Below are 24414 nucleotides of genomic sequence, written 5' to 3' on the forward strand. Positions count from 1 at the left end.
GAGACAAGGTCAGAATCTTCTTTCCTTTGCCTTTGGTGACTGGCTCCCCTTCAATCACTAAAATGAGGGAAATTCTACAACTTTCTTTGCTCCTGGTTAGAATCCCACATTGGCTTTTAACTTTAATCCCCATCTTCAAACTGACTAATGTAGAAATGCAGACTCCCTGTCTCCCCTTCGATATCAAGCCATGGTATTTGAAGAATTGTAAATCCCTCTTGATATAATTTGAATCCAGAAATTCATAAACATTTAGCACTTTAAACTGAGCTCTAAAAGGTGTTGTTGCTTGAAGAACAATGGAGAGGCAAAGTCCAAGTACGTGGCACCAGTGAACAGCACATTGCAGCAACATTCTTGAAAGTCAGCCCGGTAAAGAGAGTACTATAATGCTCTCTGCCACTAAGCATCAGAGACAGAAGCTGGTTCTGATCCAAACAGACTGCAGTCATGCACATAAATGTCATTTTCATCCCTCAATTTTTATTTACTTTTTTCTCAATCATTATTTTGCTTGTTGGAAGAAGGGATGGTATATACAAGAGACAAACATTGATCTGACTTTTTCTTTTAACTTCCTCTCCATGCACTTTGGTTATGAAATAACCTTGTTTTCCTTTCCTCCTGTATGCAGAAATACTCAACTTTATATAACAACATTTATTATTAAATGAAGTTGGTCATCATCTGCCCAATTTAGTCTGGCTATGCAGTATATTAGAAAAAACAAAAAAATAATCCAATAATCCACTAATCCACTAATATGGAACACAATTTCCTTTTCCGCTGCCTAAGAATTACCAGCCTTGAAGTTTGCAATTATGGAAATTAGTGAAAACCATTGGATTTCACCCAATTTCACCTTGGACATCTATATCCTGTATGCCTTAAGATCAGTTTCATAGTCGCTTTCTTTTCAAGGAAGCTACCTGACAGTTTCAGTGAAGCCAAGTTCATCCCTTTTTGCATGTTGGCCTTTTTCATTGTTTGGCTCTCCTTTCAACAGTTGCTGAATGAGTGGTCATAACTGGAGGACTACTTGTAAAGAGAAAAAAGGGAAAAAAATGTTATTGTGGCCAAAATCACTTTTTTGTTTGTTTGTTTGTTTTGTTTGGGAGGTTTGCAAGGGGAGTGGAGAGGGCAAAGATAAAATGTACATCAAAACTGAAGCAAAATTTAATAATTTCTTATTCAAGTGGACGCATGAGAAAATACCCTTTCAAAATGACAAGTGTGTTTTCTTTAGAGAATTCAACAGAGAATTCCAATTTTAAATAGGTAGCAATTCCCTGTTCACTGAATTAACTTAAGGACTATAATTAAATTAGATGATGTAAAACTGCAGTTCTTCAGACAAATCAACTACACTAACATAGCAGTTTATTCTGGCATAAAGGTGACCTCAAGCATTTAGGGATGGGGATAAGAAACAAGGGTGTATGTCGGTACGGTCATCCATATTTAACACTTGGAACTCTAGGGTGGTCAGAGGATAGTTTGTGTCAAATAGTCTGTGCATCCAAATGAGTTTTATAACAATGACAGCTACAATGACCATGGGTAGATAGAAAAGAATCTGCAGAAGGAAACTTTCTACTTGTCCTCAGGATGTTAATAGTAGTGATACTCCTGTTAAACCTGCTTCCATACATGGCATACAAGATCCCCACTGTGAAATGCAACGTCCAGTATCCAGGAGATCCACTTCACAGATATCATCAGAATGGAGACTTTATCCTTGGTGGGATTGCATCTCATGGGGTTTTCCTGTCATATGCCAAAGATTTCACAAAAGAACCTCTACCACCTTTGCCAGAAGAGCTTATGTAAGGAATTCATTTTTGTTTGTCATCCCATTTATGTTCTTCTTGTAGTGCTTGCTGGTCCTCCAACTACAGAAAAAATATCAATACAACTAAAAGAATTGTTAATCGGTAGGCAGCTATGAATTGTATATTTACACATAGTCTTGACTGCACAGTTCACCACAGTGAAGGAAAGCATTTTCAATTTCTCTAAATGTTATTTTTGAGAAATATTTGTTCAACACCATCTATTTCCTTCGAGGCAAAGGGCACTCTTTCCAGCTCCAACAACTGTTATACTTAAAAAAAAAAAAAAAATTCAAATAATGCTTTAAGAAGAGAGGGTTGGTAAAGTTAGTGTGAGGCCCGGCCCAAGAACAACTATGAAACAGTCCAGTCCAGTCCAGTTCCTTTATTAGCTTACATCTTATAGACAGCATCTTGCCAAACTAAATCAGTACTACAGCAACTAGTGGATATACACTGTGAGATTCTCGGGAGTGGCTATCCTGAACCTCTTTCACTTTCCATGCTCCCCCTGTGGACTATGCTGCCTCTTGCCTCCTCCCCCTTCCTGGAATGTACCCCCTCCTTCCTGTTACCCTTGATTTCCCACATCATTCTCCTCCTCGTAGATACATCACAGTTAGATCAGATTTAGTGTTTCTCTGTTACCAGCTCCTCTGTCAAACAAGTTCCTCTATGATTTTTCTGACATGGGTTTCAGTGCATCTTTCTACCTTATTCTTGTTATTTTCATTCTAATTTACTATTCCATGAGATACTGTACATCTCACATGTTTCTACATATTTAGCAGGTTTTTTGCACAGTTAGATTTATCCTGAAGAACTGTCCAGCTTCTCAAGAGTCATAACTCTTTGTTCAAAATTATGAGATACAATCAAAATTAGAGGAATTTTATTTTAATGTACCTTCTAGTATGTTGAGTATTATACCCAAGAAAAATGATACTTATATTCTGTAGTAAATAAATAAGATAACGTATTAAAATTTGGACATGTGAATTATTCCACTGTCGTACAACACCATTCTTATTTTAGAATACTTCCAATGAATTATCAGCACATCCTGGCCTTGGCCTTTGCAGCAAAAGAGATCAATGAAAATCCTCAGATATTACCCAATATCACTTTGGGATTCCATATTTATGACAATTACTATAATGCAAAATGGACGTTTCATTCCACAATGCTACTTGCATATACACTAGAAAGATTTTTCCCAAATTACAACTGTAATGTGCAAAATAGGCTCATATCAGTGATTGGTGGATTGGATTCTGTTACTTCTCTTGATATGGCAATAATATTGGATATCTACAAGATTCCCCAGGTAGGATATGAATGCAACATTTTAATGCTTTTTTTCATTTGTCTTCATTGTTGTTCTGCTGGATGCCCTTTTGTCGTTTTAATATATCTGAATCAGAATATCTGAATGTAATATCCAATATATGAGTGTAGAACAGTTCCTTAGTTCTTAACTTGGTCTTTGTATATGATACTTGATTCACCAATGATTTTCCTTACATTTGAGAAAATATTCATAAAGAATCATATTGTTAACTCCCCTCTTTTCTTATAATAGATTTAATTTAATCAAATTGTTAAAATGAATTTTAAAATTTCTGAGTTTTCTAGAGCATTTCATCAGACTAGATCTTTAAAAATCCCAGGTAGATCAGAAGAATTAGTATGTATGTTGTGGACACAGATTTTGCAGTATAGAAAAAAGCTGAAAATGGACACTTCACTCCCACAAAAACTACAGATGAAATGAATGCTGTTAGGTGTTGCAAACAGCAGATTACTCTTAGCATCCACACACAAAAAAAGTTTCTTTAATAAAATAAATATATAAACAAATAAAAGCAAAGGCAGATGTCCATTTCTGAAAACATAAAGACATAAACCCATTAAAAAAAAAACCGAATAAATTGATCAGATTTTTGGGAGACAGCACCAAAGGCAAGGGAGGGGAAGAGGAAGAGAGAGATGTCATTCTAATGAAAGGAGAAAGGAATGCTTTAGGAACTCTTAAGTGTATATCTTCTGGAATAATGGGATAATTACCAAGTCCTGACTAGGCCACAGATCACGAACTTTTTCCTGGAAAGTTACAACTAAAATGTTGGAATTCAGTTTGGTAAATAGCATGAAAAACTGAAGACTAAATTTAATAATATCATTAAAGATGAAGCAAAGAGATCCAGTAGTGCAAAAGGTAAAAGACAGTGATCTGGTTGTCTACAGATATGCTGAAATCTCACAAGAAGCCAGAAAGCAAGTGGAAAAAGAGACACAGGAAAATTCTAGAGAAGAGCAAGAAAAGACAAAGAGGTATATCTGAGTAATACAAAGAAACTGTGAAGAACAATTGAATGGGAAGGACAAGATATCTATTCAAGAATATTGATGCAAAAGACAAAGAAAGTAAAGATCCACAAGAGAAAGAAAATATTTAAAAAAACAGATTATGCAAATGAACAGAACTATAGTTGCTTAGGATTTTTAAATGAAACATAGATGTGGCAGAGATTGCATGACATATAGTTTAAGGTCTGATTACAGGGTCCTTCCTTCCTTCCTTCCTTCCTTCCTTCCTTCCTTCCTTCCTTCCTTCCTTCCTTCCTTCCTTCCTTCCTTCCTTCCTTCCACAGATTTATTTATATGCCTTCAAAGTTGTTTGAACATGGAATGCCTTTTCTGCCTACATAAACACAAATATAATTTTATCAGATTGAATCTTAAAATCACTTTGGTTTGATAAATTAATTCAATTAGACTTATCATCTCATAAAATCAAATAATAACAGGGCCAATTTAGATATGCCTAATGATCATATATTCTTATAAGCAGTTGCTTCTTGGAAAACCATATTTATAAACCAGTATTGGTCGTTAGGTAGCACCAAAAGAACATTCCCCCTTTTCTTCACTATGCTAATGAGGCACAGACTGAAGGCACATCCTTTCATTGACGGTAGAAATACTAAGTAAAAAGCAGTTATATTATGTGTTTTAAACAGTTTAGCATACTTAAGGATAGTATACTTGTTCCTTTTCCTGTCCGTTCTTCATGGATCTCTTTAGCTCACCTATAGTCCCACTCCAGAGATGAAGGATAAATCTCCTGGGCTTCCCTTCTACCAGATGGTTCCTAAGGAAGACCTTCAATATGAGGGGATTCTGTCTCTGCTTCTGCACTTCAGGTGGATATGGATTGGGGTGGTGGTTATGGATACAGACAGTGGAGAAAGGTTTGTACAAACAGTGAAACCCATGTTTTCTCAGAAGGGTGTCTGTTTTGCATTCATACAAAAAATCCCCTTTCCAACCTTTATAACTAATATTAATGAAATACTGAGTCAAGGAAACATGATATATGATACACTGACAGATAACAAGGTTAAGGTAATACTAGCCTACGGCGAATCATATTCCTTGGGATTTTTTAGATTTCTGTCCTTTTTATCAAATGAAGAAGTGGAAAGTAAACATAAGAACCCCCTAGGCAAAGTATGGATAACTACAGCCCAGATGGAGTTGACTTCCTTTGCATTCCAAAGAGATTGGGATTTGGACATTTTCCGTGGAGCTATCGTCTTCACATTTCACTCCAGTGACATACCTGGCTTTCATGAGTTTTTGGAGACTCAAAACCCTTCCAGTGCAACAGGAGATGGCTTTATCAAAACCTTTTGGGAGCAAACTTTTGGCTGTCAATTTCGGGGTACACCTGTAGATGAAATAGATGGGAAGGATTGTACAGGGGAGGAGAAATTGGAGAGCCTCTCTTGTCCCAGTTTTGAAATACACATGACTGGCCACAGCTACAGTATCTACAATGCTGTTTATGCCATAGCCCATGCTTTCCATGACATGGTTACATCTGGATTCAAATATAGAACAATGATGGATGGTGGACTGCAGCTTCACAATCCCCTGTTTTGGCAGGTAATGTGCTCATCGTACTCTTGAGTCCTGATTCTCTAGCATAGGAACACAGTATCTTCATTTTCCTTTCCACCTTTAGAATCATTTTAATTGAAAACAATTTTGCATTGTCTTTACTACAATTTATGATTCATGTAAAATTGATCAATTATCCTGCCATCTCTCTTTAGTTTGAACACAATTTCAATTTGTGATGTTTTATTAGAATCCAGAGTAAAAGATCCTACTCTGCAATTGTCTTGTAGTGATTTTAAACAAAAAATGAACAAGTCAATATTTTTTATCAGTTAGTTTTATCATAAAAGTTGATATGTTGGTCTGAGTTGATGAATGCAAGGAGAGCTTCAGTCCTCTGAATGGTCTCTGCATTTTGAAGTTGAAGAAATGAGTGTGATGCAGGTATTCTGAGGGTTCTACAAATAGAAATGGCAGTGGTTGTGTGGAGACAGAAAGTGATATTTGAAGTTAGTTATCTAAACATATATTGGAATATTGGTCCCCTCTCTCTAGAAAACTGACAAGGGAACAAATAATTTTAGCTATATAATTTTGTTTGTCTCTGATACTCTTCCTGCCTAGTTGTAAAGTTACTATAAGTTTTCAATGGCATCCTAGAAAATGAAATGAAACTGGTTTTACTTCAAGGGCCATAGAAATTGTTTGAATGTAGGAGTATAAATGATTGAGCCCCAGGCGTTTCATCATTCTACCTTGATCTTGATAAATGGATGCCATCAAACACAGGTTGTCATTTTGTGTAACTGATGCTACCATAAAATAATTATTTTCAGGGCAACATTCCAAATAGCTTTAAGAGATAAAATTTAGCTGCCCCCCTCCAAATATTAACAGAAAAAGTAAAGAGAGACAGAATAGGAAGGGAAACCTTAAAGCTAAAGTCGATAAGAAATAAAAGTTATCTTGAATGAATAATAAAAGAAATCTTTAAATGGGACTTCTGGTGAGATATGGCAGCTTAGACAACTCTCCATGACAGGGAGAGATGACACCACCACTGGTTTGGTGGCTGGCAGCAAGTGCTGGCTGATCAACTTGTTCTGGATAAAGGAGGAAGCAAGGAAATCGACCCATTTGGTCTCCTGATAGCTGTTCCTTGAAAGCTAATTACGGAGACTGAAGTCTCTGTGAAGAACTCTCAAGTTGAGCCGCATGGGAGGCGCGGTTCACCACTGTGGTATAGCCTTAATGGACACTAGAGCTGACCAATTCTCATTTCTTAAAAACTTTGGCATAAACAAAAATAAAAATTTTTCAGCTTCAGAAACTTTCCTTCACAACAGATACATAAATCTCTTGAGGCATATCTTTATTTTTGGGACTATATTTAAATGAAAAATAAAGTTTTAAATTAAGTTGATCAATTTGCAAAAAGCTGGAGGAAAAGTAGAATTTAAAAGAGAATTAAAATTGACTTATAGTGAAAAAAGGTTTATTTGTTAAAAGTTTATTTTTTCATGAAACTCCATCTGCAGCAATGAGGTTTGTCTTTTCTATGGGAAAATTTCTTGTTTTGGTCAATTCTGTCTGCTGATTGGTGGGACTTTAGAAACAGCTAGATTGTAACTTGATTCCTGTGTGATCCCTTTGAAGCAAGCACACACACCTGCAATTTTAGCTTAAAAGGCACTAGAGGGTGTGAACTGCAGTTTACTTTTGCTTGTAATTAACTATATCTGGCTATTCATTTTACTTGTCTAAATGGAAAGAAAGAAGAAGAACAAGAAGAAATGGCTAAAAGAGTCCCCTTGGAGCAGCTGATAGAAAATAAAATAACTCCTTTAAATCTATTCCAGTCAATGTTTGATGAGCTAAGAGCTAAATTTAAGTCCCTTGAAAAAAAGATAGAGTACAAACTGGATAAGATTATTAACTCTGGAAAAAAGGTAGAGACTGAACTGAATGTGGAATTGGAGCTCAAAAAAAAATGTTGGATTATGAAGATGATATGAATAAAGAAGTTGTGGATTTAAATATGGGCTTAAGTTGGCCAAGGGATTATATGGGAAAAGATGTTAAAATGGAATTAAAAATGGAATCAATTGATGTTACAATGTTCAAAGGGGACATACAAATAATGGAATAGAGTGATCTGGAAAGATTTTTACTTTGAATCTGCAAAAGGAATGTGTTTCATTGGTGAGGCTATTCCTAGAAAGAGATGAAGAGATATTGGAGATGTTTCCAGGAGAAGACAAGAAGACGATGGGGATCCAACTGGTGGGCTGTTATAGGAAAGGACTAAACCTTAAGCTTTTTAAAAGGAAACAGAAGGTTCACCAAGTGAATTTATTGGACTATTGGCTAACATATACATTGCGGCTCTTGGTAGTTTTTCATGGGGTTTCTTTTTAGGACCAGGACTGAATGACAGTATTTTAAGGGTTTTGGTATAAGGTTCACTAAGGTTAGCATATACTTTTTATTAAGTCTATGGAATTTTTGTTCTTATATGTGACAGTATGTATAATGGTGGAAGGATATGATATTTATAATTTTATTTCTTATATATGATTACAGCAGCAAGGCTTTCAAATTCATAGAAGTGGGAAAAAAAGATAATATCTATAGTGAAATAATGGTTTGTGAGGTTGATGGAGTTGGCCGAGATGGCGAAATGGATAGTTCTGATTTGAGATAAGACATTGGGTAATTTTAGTGTTAATTACATTTGGGGGGGGGGAGGACTTTTTGTGGAGTATACAAAATGAAATTATGTTGTACAAGTTTGATGATTAGAAATAATATGGATTAATGGAAAGTTACATAGTAAATTTAGAGCAAGAGTTTGATGCATATTGTTACTTATATCCATTCTGTGGTAGGTCAGAAGTCAATTCTCTTTTGCTGTTCCTTTTCTTTTCTGCCTTTTGCTTTTTACTATTTTTACTTTTTAGTATTTTTTTTCTTTTTCTTTTTTCTTAATATTAGTTTTGGTTAGTTTTTATTGTGCTTCTAAAAAAATAATAAAGTTATTATATATATATATTTATATATATATATATATATATATATATATAAGAAATCTTTAAATGAATGAAACCAGAACCATGAGTTTCTAATTGGACAGTTTTAATCTACAATGTTTTCCTTAACATTTTTCCTTTTTTTGGAATTTAGCTTCATCACTTTTTGAGACAGGTCACATTCAATAACAGTGCTGGGGAAGAGGTATCATTTGACCCAGATGGAAAGTTAGTGGCTGGATTTGATATCATCAATTTTATTCTTTCTCAAAACAAATCAAAAGTGAAAATTGGAAGGATAGACCCTCAGTCTCCTCAAGACCAATCATTCATCATTGCGGAAGATGCCATAATATGGAATAGCTGGTTTAATCAGGTAGGTTGCAGGAATAGACAATCTGATATGAACACTGAATCTCAGTGATCATCAATAAATGTAATCCGGGCAAGTAGGGTCCTTTTGGAGAGGCTTTTCAAACTATACTACAGTCTAACTTAATCTGAAATTCTGAACTGTCTCTAACAGACAGCCTTTTTAGGAACTGTTCTGAATAGGAAATATTAAACTAATTGCTAAGTACAGAAATAAAATCACTGTTATACATAGAATTTCCAAACCTTACTTGATCAACCTGAACTACTAATGTTTGATGTTGTTGCTGTTATTCCTGAGCATTAAAAAAAAATAAAAAGATGTTCAAGTTACCATTCTGTAGTATATTTTGTTTAAGATGCAAGCAAAGAGATCCTCATATTTTGAAACAATATAAAAAGCTTTGGAAAGATAATGAACAAAACTGATTAGGCTGTTGAATATTTGAAAAACAAAGGCTTGTTGCTTTCGTCACACCTGAGTAGGGCAGCATGCTGAAAAACCATAGATTTATGACAACTATGCTACAGAGAATAAAAAGGAGTACAGAAATACATTGCTGAAACATTATCACATTGTTGTTTTTGTTGTTGTCTTATAAGTTAGACACGTCCTGTTTCCATATGTACACCAAGCTGTTATCCAGGGTCTAGGAAGCAGGTGATTGCTGGGAAGCCATTTTGCTGTTACTCTTGTGTGTCATGTCCGGAAGGGAAAGTTTCCGAAAAGGAGGGTAAGGATATTTTATTCATTTGCTTCTAACTCCTTGTAAACTGATAGACATTCTTTCACAGCTATTATCTTTCTCTTATTCTTACTTTGACTTCTTGTACAGTGATATTATTATCAACAGTGATAGTATGTAACTACCTTGAATATTTTCAGCCATTTTTTTCAATTGTTTTCATTATTCTGAGAACCACTTTAGTGTGGTGGTTAAGGCACCAGGCTAGAAACCAGGAGTCTGTGAGTTCTAGTCCCACCTTAGGTACATAGCCAGCAGAGTTACCCTGAGCCAGTCCCTCTCTCTCAGCCCTAGGAAGGAGGCAATGACAAACCACTTCTGAAAATCTTGCCAAGAAAATTGAATAGAATTATCCAGGCTGTCACCAGGAGCCAAAACTGACTTGAAGGCAGAATATATATTTATATATATATAATTATAATATATAATTATAATATATTATATATATATATATATATATATATATATATATATATATATATAATTATTCCAGGCACCTAGGTCTTTTCTGATCACGCTTCCCCTTGTATTATGTGCCCAAATTATTTAAGCTTTGGCTTCATTATTATTGCTTTGACTACCTCATCCCTCACTGAATTCTTTGTTCTTATGGGTGAATTTTCCAAGAAACTAGACACAACAGAAGAAGGAGGCCAGATGGGACTCAGTGTCATATTACAAAGAGAGGCCTGTAGGGAGTGACTTTCAAAGCACAGATGTTTCTACACTATTGCACATTATGGATAATAAACAGAGGAAATTAGAGATCCTAAAAGGAAAATAAATATTACGTGACAGGTGTCCCTAAAACTAGGGAGGATGATACTCATGACTGGCATATACTACTGAACACTACATTTTATTCAAAAAGAACAAAGCCAGCAGAAAGAGTGTTAGTGCTGCCCTATATATAAAGATAAAATATACTTGCAGAGGCATTCAGGAATTGGATGAGGGTTTTCTGCCTCTGATGCCCAGTCTTTCAAAGAGGCATGCAATGCTGAGAACGGGGAATTTCAATTATCCTGACATATGCTGGGATTCTAACTCTAGAAAGAGTCAGGTCCACCAAATTCTTGCTCTCTTTTGCTGACATTTTATGTGTCAGAAACTGAATGGAAAAGAAAAAAACAAACAAACAAAGGAGTTTGCTGACTGAAATCTCAACAACCATGAGAAATTGGATGAAGAAGTGAAAGTGATCTGGGGGAACATGAACATGTTGTTCTTGAAATTGGGATATCTTGGGCAAGAGCATCTGAGAAGAATCATACTGGATTTCAAAAAGAGTGGATTGTGTTGAACACTAAGAAAAAATAGTTGGGATCCAATGGCTTGAAATCTTGAAGGAGAACACTGTCCACAGAGGGTAACTCTACAAAACTGTAGAGGGCAGGAGCAGCCAAAACCAATGATTTCTGAAATGTTAGCCAGTGGATCAGACTGTTAGTGAATTAACAAGTTCTCCTTCAGTGTAGGTATTCAAATAGTCAGTGGATGGTCATCAGTCACATCTGTCATCTCCTCTAGTGGATAATGTACCAGATGACTTCTGAGGTTCCATCCAACATTCTCTGTAATTAATGCAGTCTCAACAATATAGTCCAGCTCCATAATGCAAAGTCTATTGTTTTTCTTTATTTAGCCTTTTTGATGATCCTTATTTAACAGCCATATATTAAAACTCAGAAAACCATGGCCTTGACAATACATTCCTCTGTTGTCAGTGAGATGCCTCAAAATTTTTAATATTTTGTCTAAATCTCTCAGAATTTTCTCTCAAGTAACAGTTGTATTGACCACAAGAAGGCACCATGTGATACTCTTCATTGTGTTTGTGTCAAGTCCACAAAGTCCAAACCCGATTCAGAAGAATTCTCATGAAACCAGGCCTGGTTCAGATAAATGCTCCTTTATTAGGTGGTACGTGCAGCTTGAAACAAAGCATTGCTAAAACTAAAGCCTGGGTAAACTTCCCTCTATTTATCCCCCCTCCCCTTGTTGCCATGGCACCTCAATTCCTTTTCATCTGGTGGTGAGCTCCTTCCTCGCAGGAATACATAGCTCCTTCCTGGCCAACAGGTCTGGCCTCGTTGCCCATATAAGGTTAAGCTCCTCACCATCTCCCAGTACTACTCAAATTACAACATTAACTACTAGCCCCCCTCCCTAGTCACAATTGGCAGAAGCAAATCAATCAAACTCCCATTGACTGCTGTGCTTTGTAAATTAACAATTGTTGGTTGATGCAGGTTCTGACAGTTTGGGTCTTGTCACGTATGGGTAGCCAGATGTTATTCTATGAGGTACAAACCCTCCACTGGGAATTGAACTCATAGACCTTTGCGCTTTAGAGGACTATATCCTCAGCTTTAGGAGCTATCCAGGCCCTGGCACTCAGTGGTTGCAGGAAAGGTTATATAGAATCTTCCTGAAAAGTATAGTCTACCTTCCCTTAAAGTTCCTTAAACTTCCCAATCTTCTTGGGGGTGGGGAGAATAGGGGGTGAAAGTCATGCAAAATTCCATAGATGTGGGCATAACATACTGTAACATCTGTATATCTTTGCTCTGAGAGCTTAAGGAAAGGTGGACTGTATATGCCATTCTTATAGATTCTCAAGTAGCAGATATCTCTTTATTTCATGGATACAGTCACCTTTCCTGTGAATTCTTGAATTTAGGATGATAAAGTTTGTTGGGATACAAATTTATTTATGCAATTTCTATAGCCGTCCAGAGTCACTTGGATTGAGACTATGATTTGTAGCACACAAACCAACTAAAGCCCTCCAAAACATCTTAAGTAAACCAAAAGACCCAGTAACCCAAGAAGAAAAACAGGAGTCATCTACAACATGCAGTGTAAGGACTGTAACAACCCCTATATAGGACAGGCAGGCAGAAGGCTAGCAGAGCGCATCCATGAACACCAACTAGCAGTCAGAAGACACAATGAAAACTCCTTAATCTCACAACACGTGGACAGACTTAATCCACACCTCCACCAACATTGGCAGGTTAAGCCACTGTATATAAACAGAGCAAACCTCACTCCATTCTAGCACTGAAGATGTTACCTAGCCAGATAACGAAACGTTTGCAAGAAAACAACCAAGCTCAGAGAATACAAAGGACTCCACAGTTGAACCCTGAGCTACACATATTCTCTTAAATTGCATAAATAAATACATAAGTAAATACATAAATAAATAATTCTTTGCCAATTTGCATTCAGTGGGTATTGCAGCTGCCATAATATAAGCTTTTTATTGAGCAGGAGAATGGATTTCATAATCTCTTCTTTCCTCTTCAACAAGAAGTGGAAAGATGATGAATCAAAATCTTCATCTTAAATCAGCCTTGCTATCAGACATAAAAGTGGCATCATCAGCCTCTCTGAGGTTGCTGGTCTTTTGTCAATTTTAATTCCATTTTTTTCTTTTCAAGAATGCTCTGCCATTTCCCCGTTTTGTACTGAAATATATACTGATATTTTCCAATCCTTGACAATTGCTGTGTTTTCCATATTTGCATATACTTGGAGTATTTTAACTACATTGTTTTGTAATATCTTGAACAGCTGTGCTTGTATTTCATCAACTTTTGCACTTTTCCTATTAGAAATATTTTCTTGGGCCCATTTAAATTCACTTTGGAAAATGTCTCTCTAGTTCAATGATCCTTCCTTGGTATTTACTATTAATTTTGTATTTTTTGTACAGTTTTTTCTTCTATATTTGACCCACATGTTCTTTATATATATATATATATATATTTCCAGTAGATGTTTGCCTTCTCATGCTCTTATTTACTGGAATGTTTTTCTTGATGTGTGTAATTTTAAGCTGTAAATCTCTAGTCCTTTCTAGCAGTATTACCTTCAATTTCTCATTTCTTTAGATAAACCTGCTTCTCTCTTCTTGCTCTTCTCTGGAACTCAATGTTTAGTTCCACACAGTTTCCATAATTGTTGTTCTCTTTTGCTGTCTGAGTTTCCACAACCATTTTCAACAGGTAGCAACATTTTGCTTTTTTTGATATTTTTCTTGTTTATCTTTCATTATGCTACAAATTACAGTCCAGTGTTCTTAGTGCAGTCCATTTAGAAAATCTAACCCGTTAAATCCAAATTTTATCTTCCCTGTACAATTACTGATATATTGCTCTTATTGCTGGATTTTACTGTTCACTTTCTGATTGGACTATATAAAGGATTTATTTGCTGAATTCACAAACATGGTCTTCATGTGGTCTTCATTTCTTACTTTGTTCTGTTTGGGCAAGAAAGGACAGAAAATATTTATGTGTATAGGGATGTAAGAACAATCCTAAGATTTATGCATCCACTGGAGACTTAGACGAGACCCTTTCCATTACAGATTTGAATGACTGCTATAGTTGTACAGAAGAAAAATATCCCAACAAAAAACAGGATTCATGTATTCCCAAAGACATAAGTTTCTTGTCATATAAAGAGCCTCTGGGAATCAGTTTAGCCTCTTTTTCTCTTTTTTGTTCTACGATCACAGCTCTTGTGCTAAGGACAATTCTGATGCATCACAACACTCCCATCATCAAAGCCAGCAATAGAGATCTCACCTACATTCTCCTGGTCACACTCCTGCTCTGCTTCCTTTGTGCATTTCTATTCATTGGTCAGCCAAATAAGGTGACATGTCTTCTCCGACAAACTGCTTTCAGCATCATCTTTTCTGTGGCTATTTCCTGTGTGCTGGCTAAGACTGTGACTGTGGTCCTAGCTTTCATGGCAACCAAGCCAGGAAGCAGGATGAGGCAGTGGGTGGGGAAAAGACTGGGCTATTCTGTAGTTTTATCTGGCTTCTTAATTCAAGTGGGCTTTTGCACTATATGGCTGTCCATCTCTCCTCCTATCCCAGTTGCTGACCTGCACTCAGAGACTGGAAAAATTGTCCTCCAGTGTAAGGAAGGGTCCATGATTATGTTTTACTGTACACGGGGTTATATGGGGGTCTTAGCCATGATCAGTTTCATAGTTGCTTTCTTGGCCAGGAAGTTACCTGACACTTTCAATGAAGCCAAGTTCATCACTTTCAGCATGTTGGTCTTCTGCAGTGTTTGGCTCTCCTTTGTTCCAACCTACCTGAGCACCAAGGGGAAATACATGGTGGCTATGGAGATCTTCTCAATGTTAGCCTCGTGTGCTGGGCTGCTGATCTGCATCTTTTTCCCCAAATGCTACATTATTGTTCTGAAACCACAGCTGAACAATCGGGAGCTGAGGAGAAAGAAAGAATAATGAATGTGACCAAGAATGTAGTTGCAATCTGCACTGCAGATGGACTTATATGTTTATATATGTTTTTATAGCAGAAATTCTGATGGATATTTTTCCTAGTATTTGTATTGATTAACTTGTTAAAGGACTGTATTCTATTAGAAACACACTGATTTTGAAGATACCTGGAAGGGTAACCTGCAAGTATCATCATAGTCATCTTTCCATTTCCAACGGATCTTCTTGAGCTAATTCTAACAATACAGTTTTGGGGTAATAATAATGATAATCAAATGCACAGAAATCATTTGACCACAATTTGTATTGCACAGAGATTTCTGTAGTAGGATGACTACCTTTGTCTGGTATTGAAAGAAATTAAAAAAAACAAATGGATCTTACATATGTATACATGTGTATGTGCATTATATATTATCATATATATTATATTATTACATATTAAAATTCAGTGAAATGAGCCATGTTTTATATTTTTCTCCAACTGAACAATATGAAATTTGGTTAGAAGCTATATCCTAATAAGGAAATTAAATAAACCATATTTTATACATATCAACATAAACATTTTAAACTATTCTCATTTAATTCCTGATCATAAATAATTGTTTTCTTACCTGAAGAGAATAACATGTACTGGAAAGGTAGTCTTTCACAAGGCAATCATGATTTCCAAAATTCATAGGAAATGAATTTTGAATTCTATTTCTCTAAATAACTTGTAACATTTTGTTTTGTTTTGTTTTGTTTCTTTGTTTTGGACTAAAACATGCTGAAATTTAGAGTGAACATAGCCCTTATTGTAAGAAGTAGAAAATATAGGGATTACTTGAAGAATTTTACATCATGAGTGTTGGAAAAAATGGATGGTTGAAAGGAATCATCACATTTTAATAGGAAGGTGCAGAGGTATAAAGGATTATCTGTGGCATATTTCTCATAAAATGGAACAAATGGTGAAACTATAACTTCTGCTCCAAGGATTCTTCAGCCTTCAGCAAGACAATGTGACCAGATGAGGAAGGGTGATTTTTCAGGGAAGTACTACACTGTTTTGCAGGGAGACCTCTTTAAGATGGGATCCAATATTTCCCTTCCTCAATGTCCCTTTAGAGTTTTATTTTTTTCCTCCCAGGTTTTGATTGGTGGGCATTTATTATATGCCAGAGCTCTGAAGAAACAGACTGTGGCTTGGGGGTTTGAGAAAAGTTTTCATTCAGAATGGGGCAGGTTAAAACAATACACTCCATTGATTCTTTTTTGGTGAGGCAAAGTGGAGCCTTTTCTGTTGTGTCATGATTGCAATAGTTCCTACTCCACAGTGAAACCTGCTTTTACTTGTGCTGTTGTGGATGGGGTCACACAGGACAATTTTTCATCCACTTCACACTGTAAAGTATGTTAAAGGAATATCTGGGTTTTCTGTTTGATACTTGTTCCCAACATATTTGGATAAGATGTGCAGCTATATAAATATGCTAAATAAATAAACAAACAAATAAATAAATATTTGGCCATACTGTGAAATTTTGGCAAATAACTACAACATAGGAAGAGTTGAAAAGAGCTGACAGAAAATGGGTGGGAAAAAGACTCGCCAATTCTATTGATCTTTCCTGTTCTCTTATTCAGTCAGTCATATGTATTAGATAGCTATCAACTTCTCCTCCATTCCCAAATGTTGACGTGCACTCAGTGGAGGATCAGTTGGTTCTGGAATGTAATCAAGGTTCTGTGACTATGTTTTATTGTGTGCTGAGCTATCTGGGCTTTTTGGCCATGGTGAGTTTCACTGTGGCCTTTCTCGCCAGGAAGTTACCAGATACTTTTAATGAAGCCAGGTTTATTACATTTAGTATGTTGGTTTTCTGTAACGTTTGGTTATCTTTTGTTCCAACCTAGCTGAGCACCAAAGGAAAATATATGGTAGCTGTGGAGGTCTTCTCAATCTTAGCTTCTAGTGCTGGACTGCTAGGGTGCATTTTTTTCCCCAAATGTTTTATTATTTGGTTGAGGCCTCAGTTGAACAACAGGAAACAGATGATAAACCGAAGGAAATTTGCATGCTTGTGTATTTGGTTATCCTTTGCAATGTAATGATTTGTATATTTTTTCTTTCTCTTCTTCCCAATGTTTCCTTCCTTCCTTCCTTCCTTCCTTCCTTCCTTCCTTCCTTCCTTCCTTCCTTCCTTCCTTCCTTCCTTCCTTCCTTCCTTCCTTCCTTCCTTCCTTCCTTCCTTCCTTCCTTCCTTCCTTCCTTCCTTCCTTCCTTCCTTCCTTCCTTCCTTCCTGGCAGACCTAAAAGTCAAATGACACTTGGTCTTCCTACACTTGAGTTGAAACTTGTCCTTACCTTTCTTCACCACCAGACCTCCAGGCACTAAGAAAGAACCTCAACAACATTACTTGGTTGCTTAAGTGGAGATGTATGGTTGGGTATCATCAATATACTGTTGAAACCTAACCCTCTGCTCTAGACCTGAAGGAATGAGGAAAAGCACACAACAATATGATCCCCCAACCCTAGAATTATATGATGATTTTCCAACCTGGAAAAATACATGCCAGACACCTCCAGCACTATTGTTGCTGGTTCTATCTCTATCACTATACTACACTAAACAGCTGATCAATGCTGATCCATGCACGATAACCAGCAGCCCACAGCAGGGAGCCCACAAAAACTCCTGAAAGCCTCTGGCACAGACCAACACCAAGTACAGCACCAAGATCATCACAGAAAAATTGTCAGTAGATATCAGAGAATGAATAATGCTTGTGCACGAAGTACCATTGTAATGGAATGGCTGAGCCTCTATGCTTAAAGCATATCTAATTTCCCAATAGTCCTGTAGATCCTCATATCCTCACTCTAACATTTGGGAGTACCCTTTGGCTTTGAAGGGAAGGACCAGTGATATCAAGACATAACTGAAGAGGGTGGGAAGAAAATTGCATCAGGAAAATTATTTCAGGCAAAACTTTAATTGAATTGATAGAAGTGTACGTGGTTTTGGAGGATCTTGGAGAATTTGGGGGGCTGTTGGAGAAGATACCAAAGAAAATTATGCTACTTCCACCGGTATGTTCTGGAAAGAAGATATTACAAAAATATACTCCTTCGGTCTCTTAAGGCAGACATGTTCATTGGAAAATCCAGTGAAACCGCACTACACCAAGATACAAGAAGAAAGGGGGGGGGGGAATACAAAGTCTACATTAAAAAATGCCTCTGTGCCTGCCATACAAGAAAATAACTATTTTCTTTTTAATTAAAATATACAGATGCAAATGCCTCTTAGAGTTTCTAAGGGCTAACTTATTACAGGCATTGAAATTACTGTCCTTCAGTCTCTGCAAACTATGCTGAAAAGCAGGCTAGTCATATGATGACATGCATGAAGCATCAGTTGTGAACCAAATTCCTCATATTTTGGGATACCTCTCCTTCTATGACTCAATTCCAAGGGGAGGGGGGAATCTTATTGAAGAAGATAGAAGAAATTCCCTTCAGTCATGATAAATATGTTTTGTTTTTCAGATATTCTACATGGAATTGCAGTTCTCTAAAAGGAACAATTCCCATTCCTTCAATTAGCATAATATCAATAATTGAACTGGTGATGTAAAACTGCAATTTGTTCCCAAAAATCAGCCCTCAATTACAGTCAATGAAATACTGAATAAATACAACTTCTTGCATTTGAGTAGGGATAGAGATATATGTATGTCTGTTTGATCCCCAGTATTTAATATTTGGAACTTTAGATTGGCCAGAGGACTGTCTACTCATTTAATCTGGGAATAATAATAATAATAATAATAATAATAATAATAATAATAATAATAATAATACATTCTACCTGTATATTGCTGAATCACTGAAGGTCCTAATGACTTCTTTGTAGATAGAGAGAAGAATCTGCAGAGAGGAGATTTCTCCACTTGAACTAAGGATGTTGGTAGTAGTGATGCTTGTGTTAACTCCACTTCCATACATGGCATACGAAGCTCTCACAGTGAAATGTAATGTCCGGTATCCAGAGCACCCATTCCATAGATATCATCAGTCTGGAGATCTCATCATTGGTGGCATCGCATCTCACAGGATCTTCCTCTCATATGCCCAAAATTTCATAAAAGAACCTCCACCGGCCAAGCCTGAGGAACTTACGTAAGGAAGTCATTTTTGTTTGTAGGTGGATTTATGTTCATTAGGGTGCCAGATGATGTTATAGGAAATTGAAAAAAAACCTGTATGTACTAGGCAGATATTGTGCATTGTGCAGAAGGAAAGTGTTTAACTTTTCTAGACATTATTTTAGATGATGATTGGAACTATCAAGTAAGATAAAAAATTAAGAATTTGAGTGCATGGAATATTATGTTAAATATTATATTCTCCAAAGTAGCATATATTTTCTGTAATAAACAGTAATAAATATGATAAGAAATGCTGCAAAAAAAAAATTCAGAACTGTAAAATATTATCTGATACAGATTGAAACACTCCTTCTAGAATACTTTTGAAGAATTACCAACATATCTTGGCCTTGGCCTTTGCGGTAAAGCAGATTAATGAAAATCCTCAGATTTTACCAAATATCACCTTGGGATTTCATATTTATGATAATTATTACAATGCAAAATGGACATACCATTCCACTATGCTACTTACATATATACTTGAAAGATTTTTCCCAAATTACAATTGTGACATGCAGAATAAGCTCCTTGCAGTGATTGGTGGACTGGATTCGGTTACTTCTCTTGATATGGCAATTGTCCTGGATCTATACAAGATTCCCCAGGTAAGATAAGCAAATGAAGTTTAACACTTCTTTTATCATTTATTTAATTAGCTGGATGCACTTTTGTACTTTCAGTATTTTGGAACCAACTTTCATAATTATGATATCCAAGGAAAATGTAAAATGTTTTTAACCTGAATTATATTCAAGGAAGGTTTCATTCATGAATAATTTGTCTTACTTGTGGGGAAAAAAATTAAAATTCATATAATTACGGTAAAAACACATTCTCCCCGCAAACCATAAGTACACAGTACATGGCTAATCAATAATTATAAACTAAACTAAACTATAAGTATGACCGGATGAAGAATAGAAAAGAGACATGGCAAGGCAAAGTATTACATGGCCAGTACACACACACACACACACACACAAACTAGCTGGCAAAACAGATAACAAGACCTGGGAATGGCTAAGAGCAGGAAAGTTGAAGAAAGGGACTAATTCTGGCTGCAAAAGATCAAGAACAAATGGCAATTGTCCTGGATCTATACAAGATTCCCCAGGTAAGGTATGCAATTGAAGTTTAACACTTCTTTTATCATTTCTACGATTTGCTGGATACACTTTTGTACTTCCAGTGTCTTGGAATGAAGTTACATAATTAAGATATCCAAGGTAAGTGGAAAAATGTTTTTAACCTGGCTTATATACAAAAAGGTTTGGTTCAATAATTATTTGTCTTAATAATCATTGTCAGAAAGCAAAGAATGGAAGCTTCCTTTCTCTAAATATGCAGTTGCCACCAGAATTTAATTTTAACTTGTGAAAAAAAAACCAAGAGAAAGAGAGCAAGTGCAGTGAACACTGAAATGCTATATGAAGGTATTGAGGGTTTATATTAGTTGGTTCAGAGGGCAAAAGAATTTGTAACTTGAAGCCAAGTAGTGTTACTGTGTTAGTTGTAGTACATATCTAATAATGAGGTCAGTTCATGAGAAAAAAACTCCAAGATGTGCATTTAAAGAATAATTTTATTCCAAACAAACTGATCCTAAAAGTACTTGGTTTGTGTATTTTTCATATTGGGTTACTCCATTTGTTCCCTTTGTGGATTGTTAGCTTGGGGATCCCAATGATACTATGTGGATCAGCAGTGTTCATTCCCAGATGTTTAGCCCATGATGGATAAATCATGGATGAGGGATAAGACTAAGTATGATCCAATGGAGAAAGAAATGACCACCCACTCCACTAAATTTGCTTTAACAATCTCAAGCTCAGCATGGATATTGTAAGCTCTTTCTCCCAGGTCCAACTGTATCTGTTAAGCTCTTGTGGAAGGAGCAGTGAAAATCAAGTAGCAGTGACCTAAATCTAAAAGGAACTCCAGCTGTTAAGGTACCTAGAGGTAAAAGGAAACTTACATGCTGTAATTTTTTTTTTTTTTAAGTCAACTATTTGAAGGAGGCCAGCTCAGAAACAGACATTGCAAGCACTACCAGAACTCAATGTCTTTGTTATAGGACTGCAGTTCCAAAACTTTGCACTGCAGCCATGGGATATTTTAAATTTTTGCAATGTTTTTGGTAGTCTTCTAGCTTCAGGCTGTGAAAAAATTACCGAGACACTAAGGGTACCTTGAACCTCTGCTCTAGGGTCTAAGAACCTTGAAAACCTTACAGAGTTTTCTTCTCTGTCCCTCATATATCAAAGAGAGTAAAGGCAGGATAATCTGAGTTCCTTCCACACCCTTTCTCATCTTTCCAGTCTAAGCTGATGTTTTTTATAATGACTGTTGCATAACTTATTCAAGGCTCTATCCAGATAGATTATGTGTTGGAGCTTAAAGAGCAGGACTGAACATTGACATTCTGGAAATCAATGAACTGAAATGGATGAGAATGGATGACTTTAGGTCAGAAGTGCATAGAAGAATTGGAGTAACCACTATCAGTAAGAAAAGAGAGTAAAGATCAGTGCTTGGATGGAATAATGATAATTTAGAATGATCTCAAATCAGGTCCAGGACAAGCCAAGAATGTCACAGTGAGCACAGTCTATGCTACACCACATTGGAGAAGAAGAGGAAGCTGAAAATTCTACAGCACCTCCCAACAACTTTTCAGCTCAATACCAATAATGATAATATAGAAGGAAAGCTGAGGAAAGAGACAGAGGGGCTAATTATCCTTGCACAACACCAAGCCTTAAGAACAAATGCATATAAACCCAGAATTGAGAAGACAGCAGCAGGCAGCAAATGCCACCTCTGCAAAGAAGCTGAAGAAACAGTGGACCACCTAGTTAGCTGCTGCAAGAAGATTGCACAGCTGACTACAAACAACAGTATGACAAAATAGCAACCATGGTGCATTGGAATATCTGCAAGAAATGTCATTTGTCTGCAAGCGAGAACTGGTGGGACCACAAAACAGACAAAGTAATAGAAAATGAAGAAGCTCAAGTGCTCTGGAAGTTTAGAATTGAAACAGACAAGCACCTGCCACAGAACAGCCCAGACTTAATAATTGTTGATAAGAAGGACAAAAAAGTCTGGATAGTGGACATTGCAACACCTGGAGACAACAGAATAGAACAGAAAGAACTGGAGAGAATCATGAGACATAAAGACCTGCAAATAGCAATAGACTGACTATGGCAAAAGAAAGCAAAGATTCTATCAGCAGGAATCAGCACCTTGGATGCAATCACAAAACATCTGGAGCACTTCTTGAACACCCTCAGCATTGACAAAATCATCATCAGTCAATTGCAAAGGCAGCTTTACTTGGAACAGCTTATATCCTGCAATGATGCCTTTAACACCATCAAACAACAAGTTCTGCCTATCCCAGGTCCTTGGGAAGGACTTGATAGATTGTTAAAAATGCCAAATCCAGTCTAAACATCTGGCTGACTGTGTGACCAACAACAACAACAATAGTAGTAGTAGTAATGCCATCAACATTAAATATTTAGGACAAACATGTTCTTCTAACAACTTTGAAAAATGTCTGTACACAATACTGGTTTAAGGACATTCCTCAGTATCTGCTTCACTACCCAATTTATTTTGAGTTAACTGGCAGGTTTTGATTGAGCCACAGCTGAGTATAATAATTATTTCATATTTTAATGAATATTAACCTGTTTTTATCTAATTTCAAATTTAATTCATTAAATTCTAGTTACTGTTTTATTGCATATCTGATATGTTATAACCTACCAGTCGGAACAATAAATTCAGTTTATTTTTACTATATATTATTATAAGCTGCTTCTATCTAGAAAAATATTAATTAGAGAAAAGAATAATGCACCAATAGTAGCAATGCAACTTAATGGATACTGCAATTGTTCTCTTTCTTCTTCATGGATTTCTTTAGCTCACCTACAGTCCCACTCCAGTGATGAAGGACAAATCTCCTGGGCTTCCCTTCTACCAGATGGTTCCAAAGGAAGACCTTCAGTATGAGGGGATTCTGTCTCTGCTTCTGCACTTCAGATGGATATGGATTGGGGTGGTGGTTATGGATAATGACAGTGGAGAAAGATTTGTGCAAACTGTGTTTCCCATGTTTTCTCAGAAGGGTGTCTGTTTTGCATTCATACAAAAAATCCCCATTATAACCTTTATAACTGACCTGTTTGAGATGCTGAGTGAAGGGAAGAAGATATATGATACACTGACAGGCAATAAAGCTACAGTGATACTTGCCTATGGTGAATCTTATTCCTTAGGATTTTTTCGATTTGTCTCTTATCTATCAGATGAAGATGTAGACAGTAAGTATAGGAAACCCCTAGGAAAATTATGGATCACCACAGCCCAAATGGAGACCACTTCATTTGTATTTCAAAGGTATTGGGATTTAGACATTTTCCGTGGAGCTGTAGCCTTCATGTTTCACTCCAGGGACATATTTGAATTTCAGCAGTTCATACAGAGTCAAAACCCTTCCAGTACAAGAGGAGATGGTTTTATCAAAAACTTCTGGGAGCAGGCCTTTGGCTGTGTATTTCAAAGTACGCTTGTGGATGAAATGGAGGAAAATCATTGCACTGGAGATGAAAAACTAGAGAGCCTCTCTTACCCCAGTTTTGAAATGAGCATGTCTGGCCACAGCTACAGTGTCTACAATGCTGTCTTTGGTATAGCTCATGCTCTACATGATATGTCTGGATCTGGATTCAAACACAGGGCAAAGGTGGAAGGTGGACTGAAGCTTCATAACCAGCCATTTTGGCAGGTAATGAACTCATTATATTCTAGAGTCCTGATTCCAGGTTCTCTAGTACATTAATACAGTTTCCTTTCCACCACACAGTATAATCCCAATTTAACTCAGCTTTGCACTTTCTCTTCCAAAGTTTATAGTTCCTGAACATTACACATCTCCAACCACCTCCAACACGCTCCAAAACAATCTGTCATTTTGTGATATATTATTACAACCTATTTTAAAGCTAGCATGCAACCTATTACCTTTAGCTC

General features: G+C 36.4%; 2 protein-coding genes across 2 annotated transcripts; both read left to right on the top strand.

The window, feature by feature from the left end:
- The first annotated feature begins 1650 nt into the window (after positions 1–1650).
- Positions 1651–19340, top strand: LOC148215744 (vomeronasal type-2 receptor 26-like). Its single transcript, XM_088142445.1, has 5 exons — positions 1651–1826; positions 2868–3159; positions 4920–5783; positions 8922–9143; positions 19071–19340. Exons 1-5 carry the CDS (start codon positions 1651–1653, stop codon positions 19338–19340), a joined length of 1824 nt encoding a protein of 607 aa, XP_087998571.1.
- A 540-nt stretch (positions 19341–19880) lies between these two features.
- Positions 19881–24223, top strand: LOC148215745 (vomeronasal type-2 receptor 26-like). The gene is made up of 2 exons (XM_088142446.1): positions 19881–19973; positions 23306–24223. Exons 1-2 carry the CDS (start codon positions 19881–19883, stop codon positions 24221–24223), a joined length of 1011 nt encoding a protein of 336 aa, XP_087998572.1.
- Positions 24224–24414: the final 191 nt, after the last annotated feature.

This window comes from Python bivittatus, unplaced genomic scaffold (assembly GCF_059951505.1).
Source record: "Python bivittatus isolate LINGU-HERP-01145 unplaced genomic scaffold, Pbiv_v1 ctg000440_np1212, whole genome shotgun sequence".
Lineage (NCBI taxonomy): Eukaryota > Metazoa > Chordata > Lepidosauria > Squamata > Pythonidae > Python > Python bivittatus.

Excerpts from the sequence above, each read along its gene's own strand:
- LOC148215744 (XM_088142445.1), top strand. The coding sequence starts at position 1,651 with ATGGCATACAAGATCCCCACTGTGAAATGCAACGTCCAGTATCCAGGA. Across the intron at positions 5,784-8,921 it reads ACAATCCCCTGTTTTGGCAG|CTTCATCACTTTTTGAGACA; the intron begins GTAATGTGCTCA and ends TTTGGAATTTAG. Across the intron at positions 9,144-19,070 it reads GGAATAGCTGGTTTAATCAG|ATAGAGAGAAGAATCTGCAG; the intron begins GTAGGTTGCAGG and ends ACTTCTTTGTAG.
- LOC148215745 (XM_088142446.1), top strand. The coding sequence starts at position 19,881 with ATGCAGAATAAGCTCCTTGCAGTGATTGGTGGACTGGATTCGGTTACT. Across the intron at positions 19,974-23,305 it reads ATCTATACAAGATTCCCCAG|CTCACCTACAGTCCCACTCC; the intron begins GTAAGATAAGCA and ends GGATTTCTTTAG.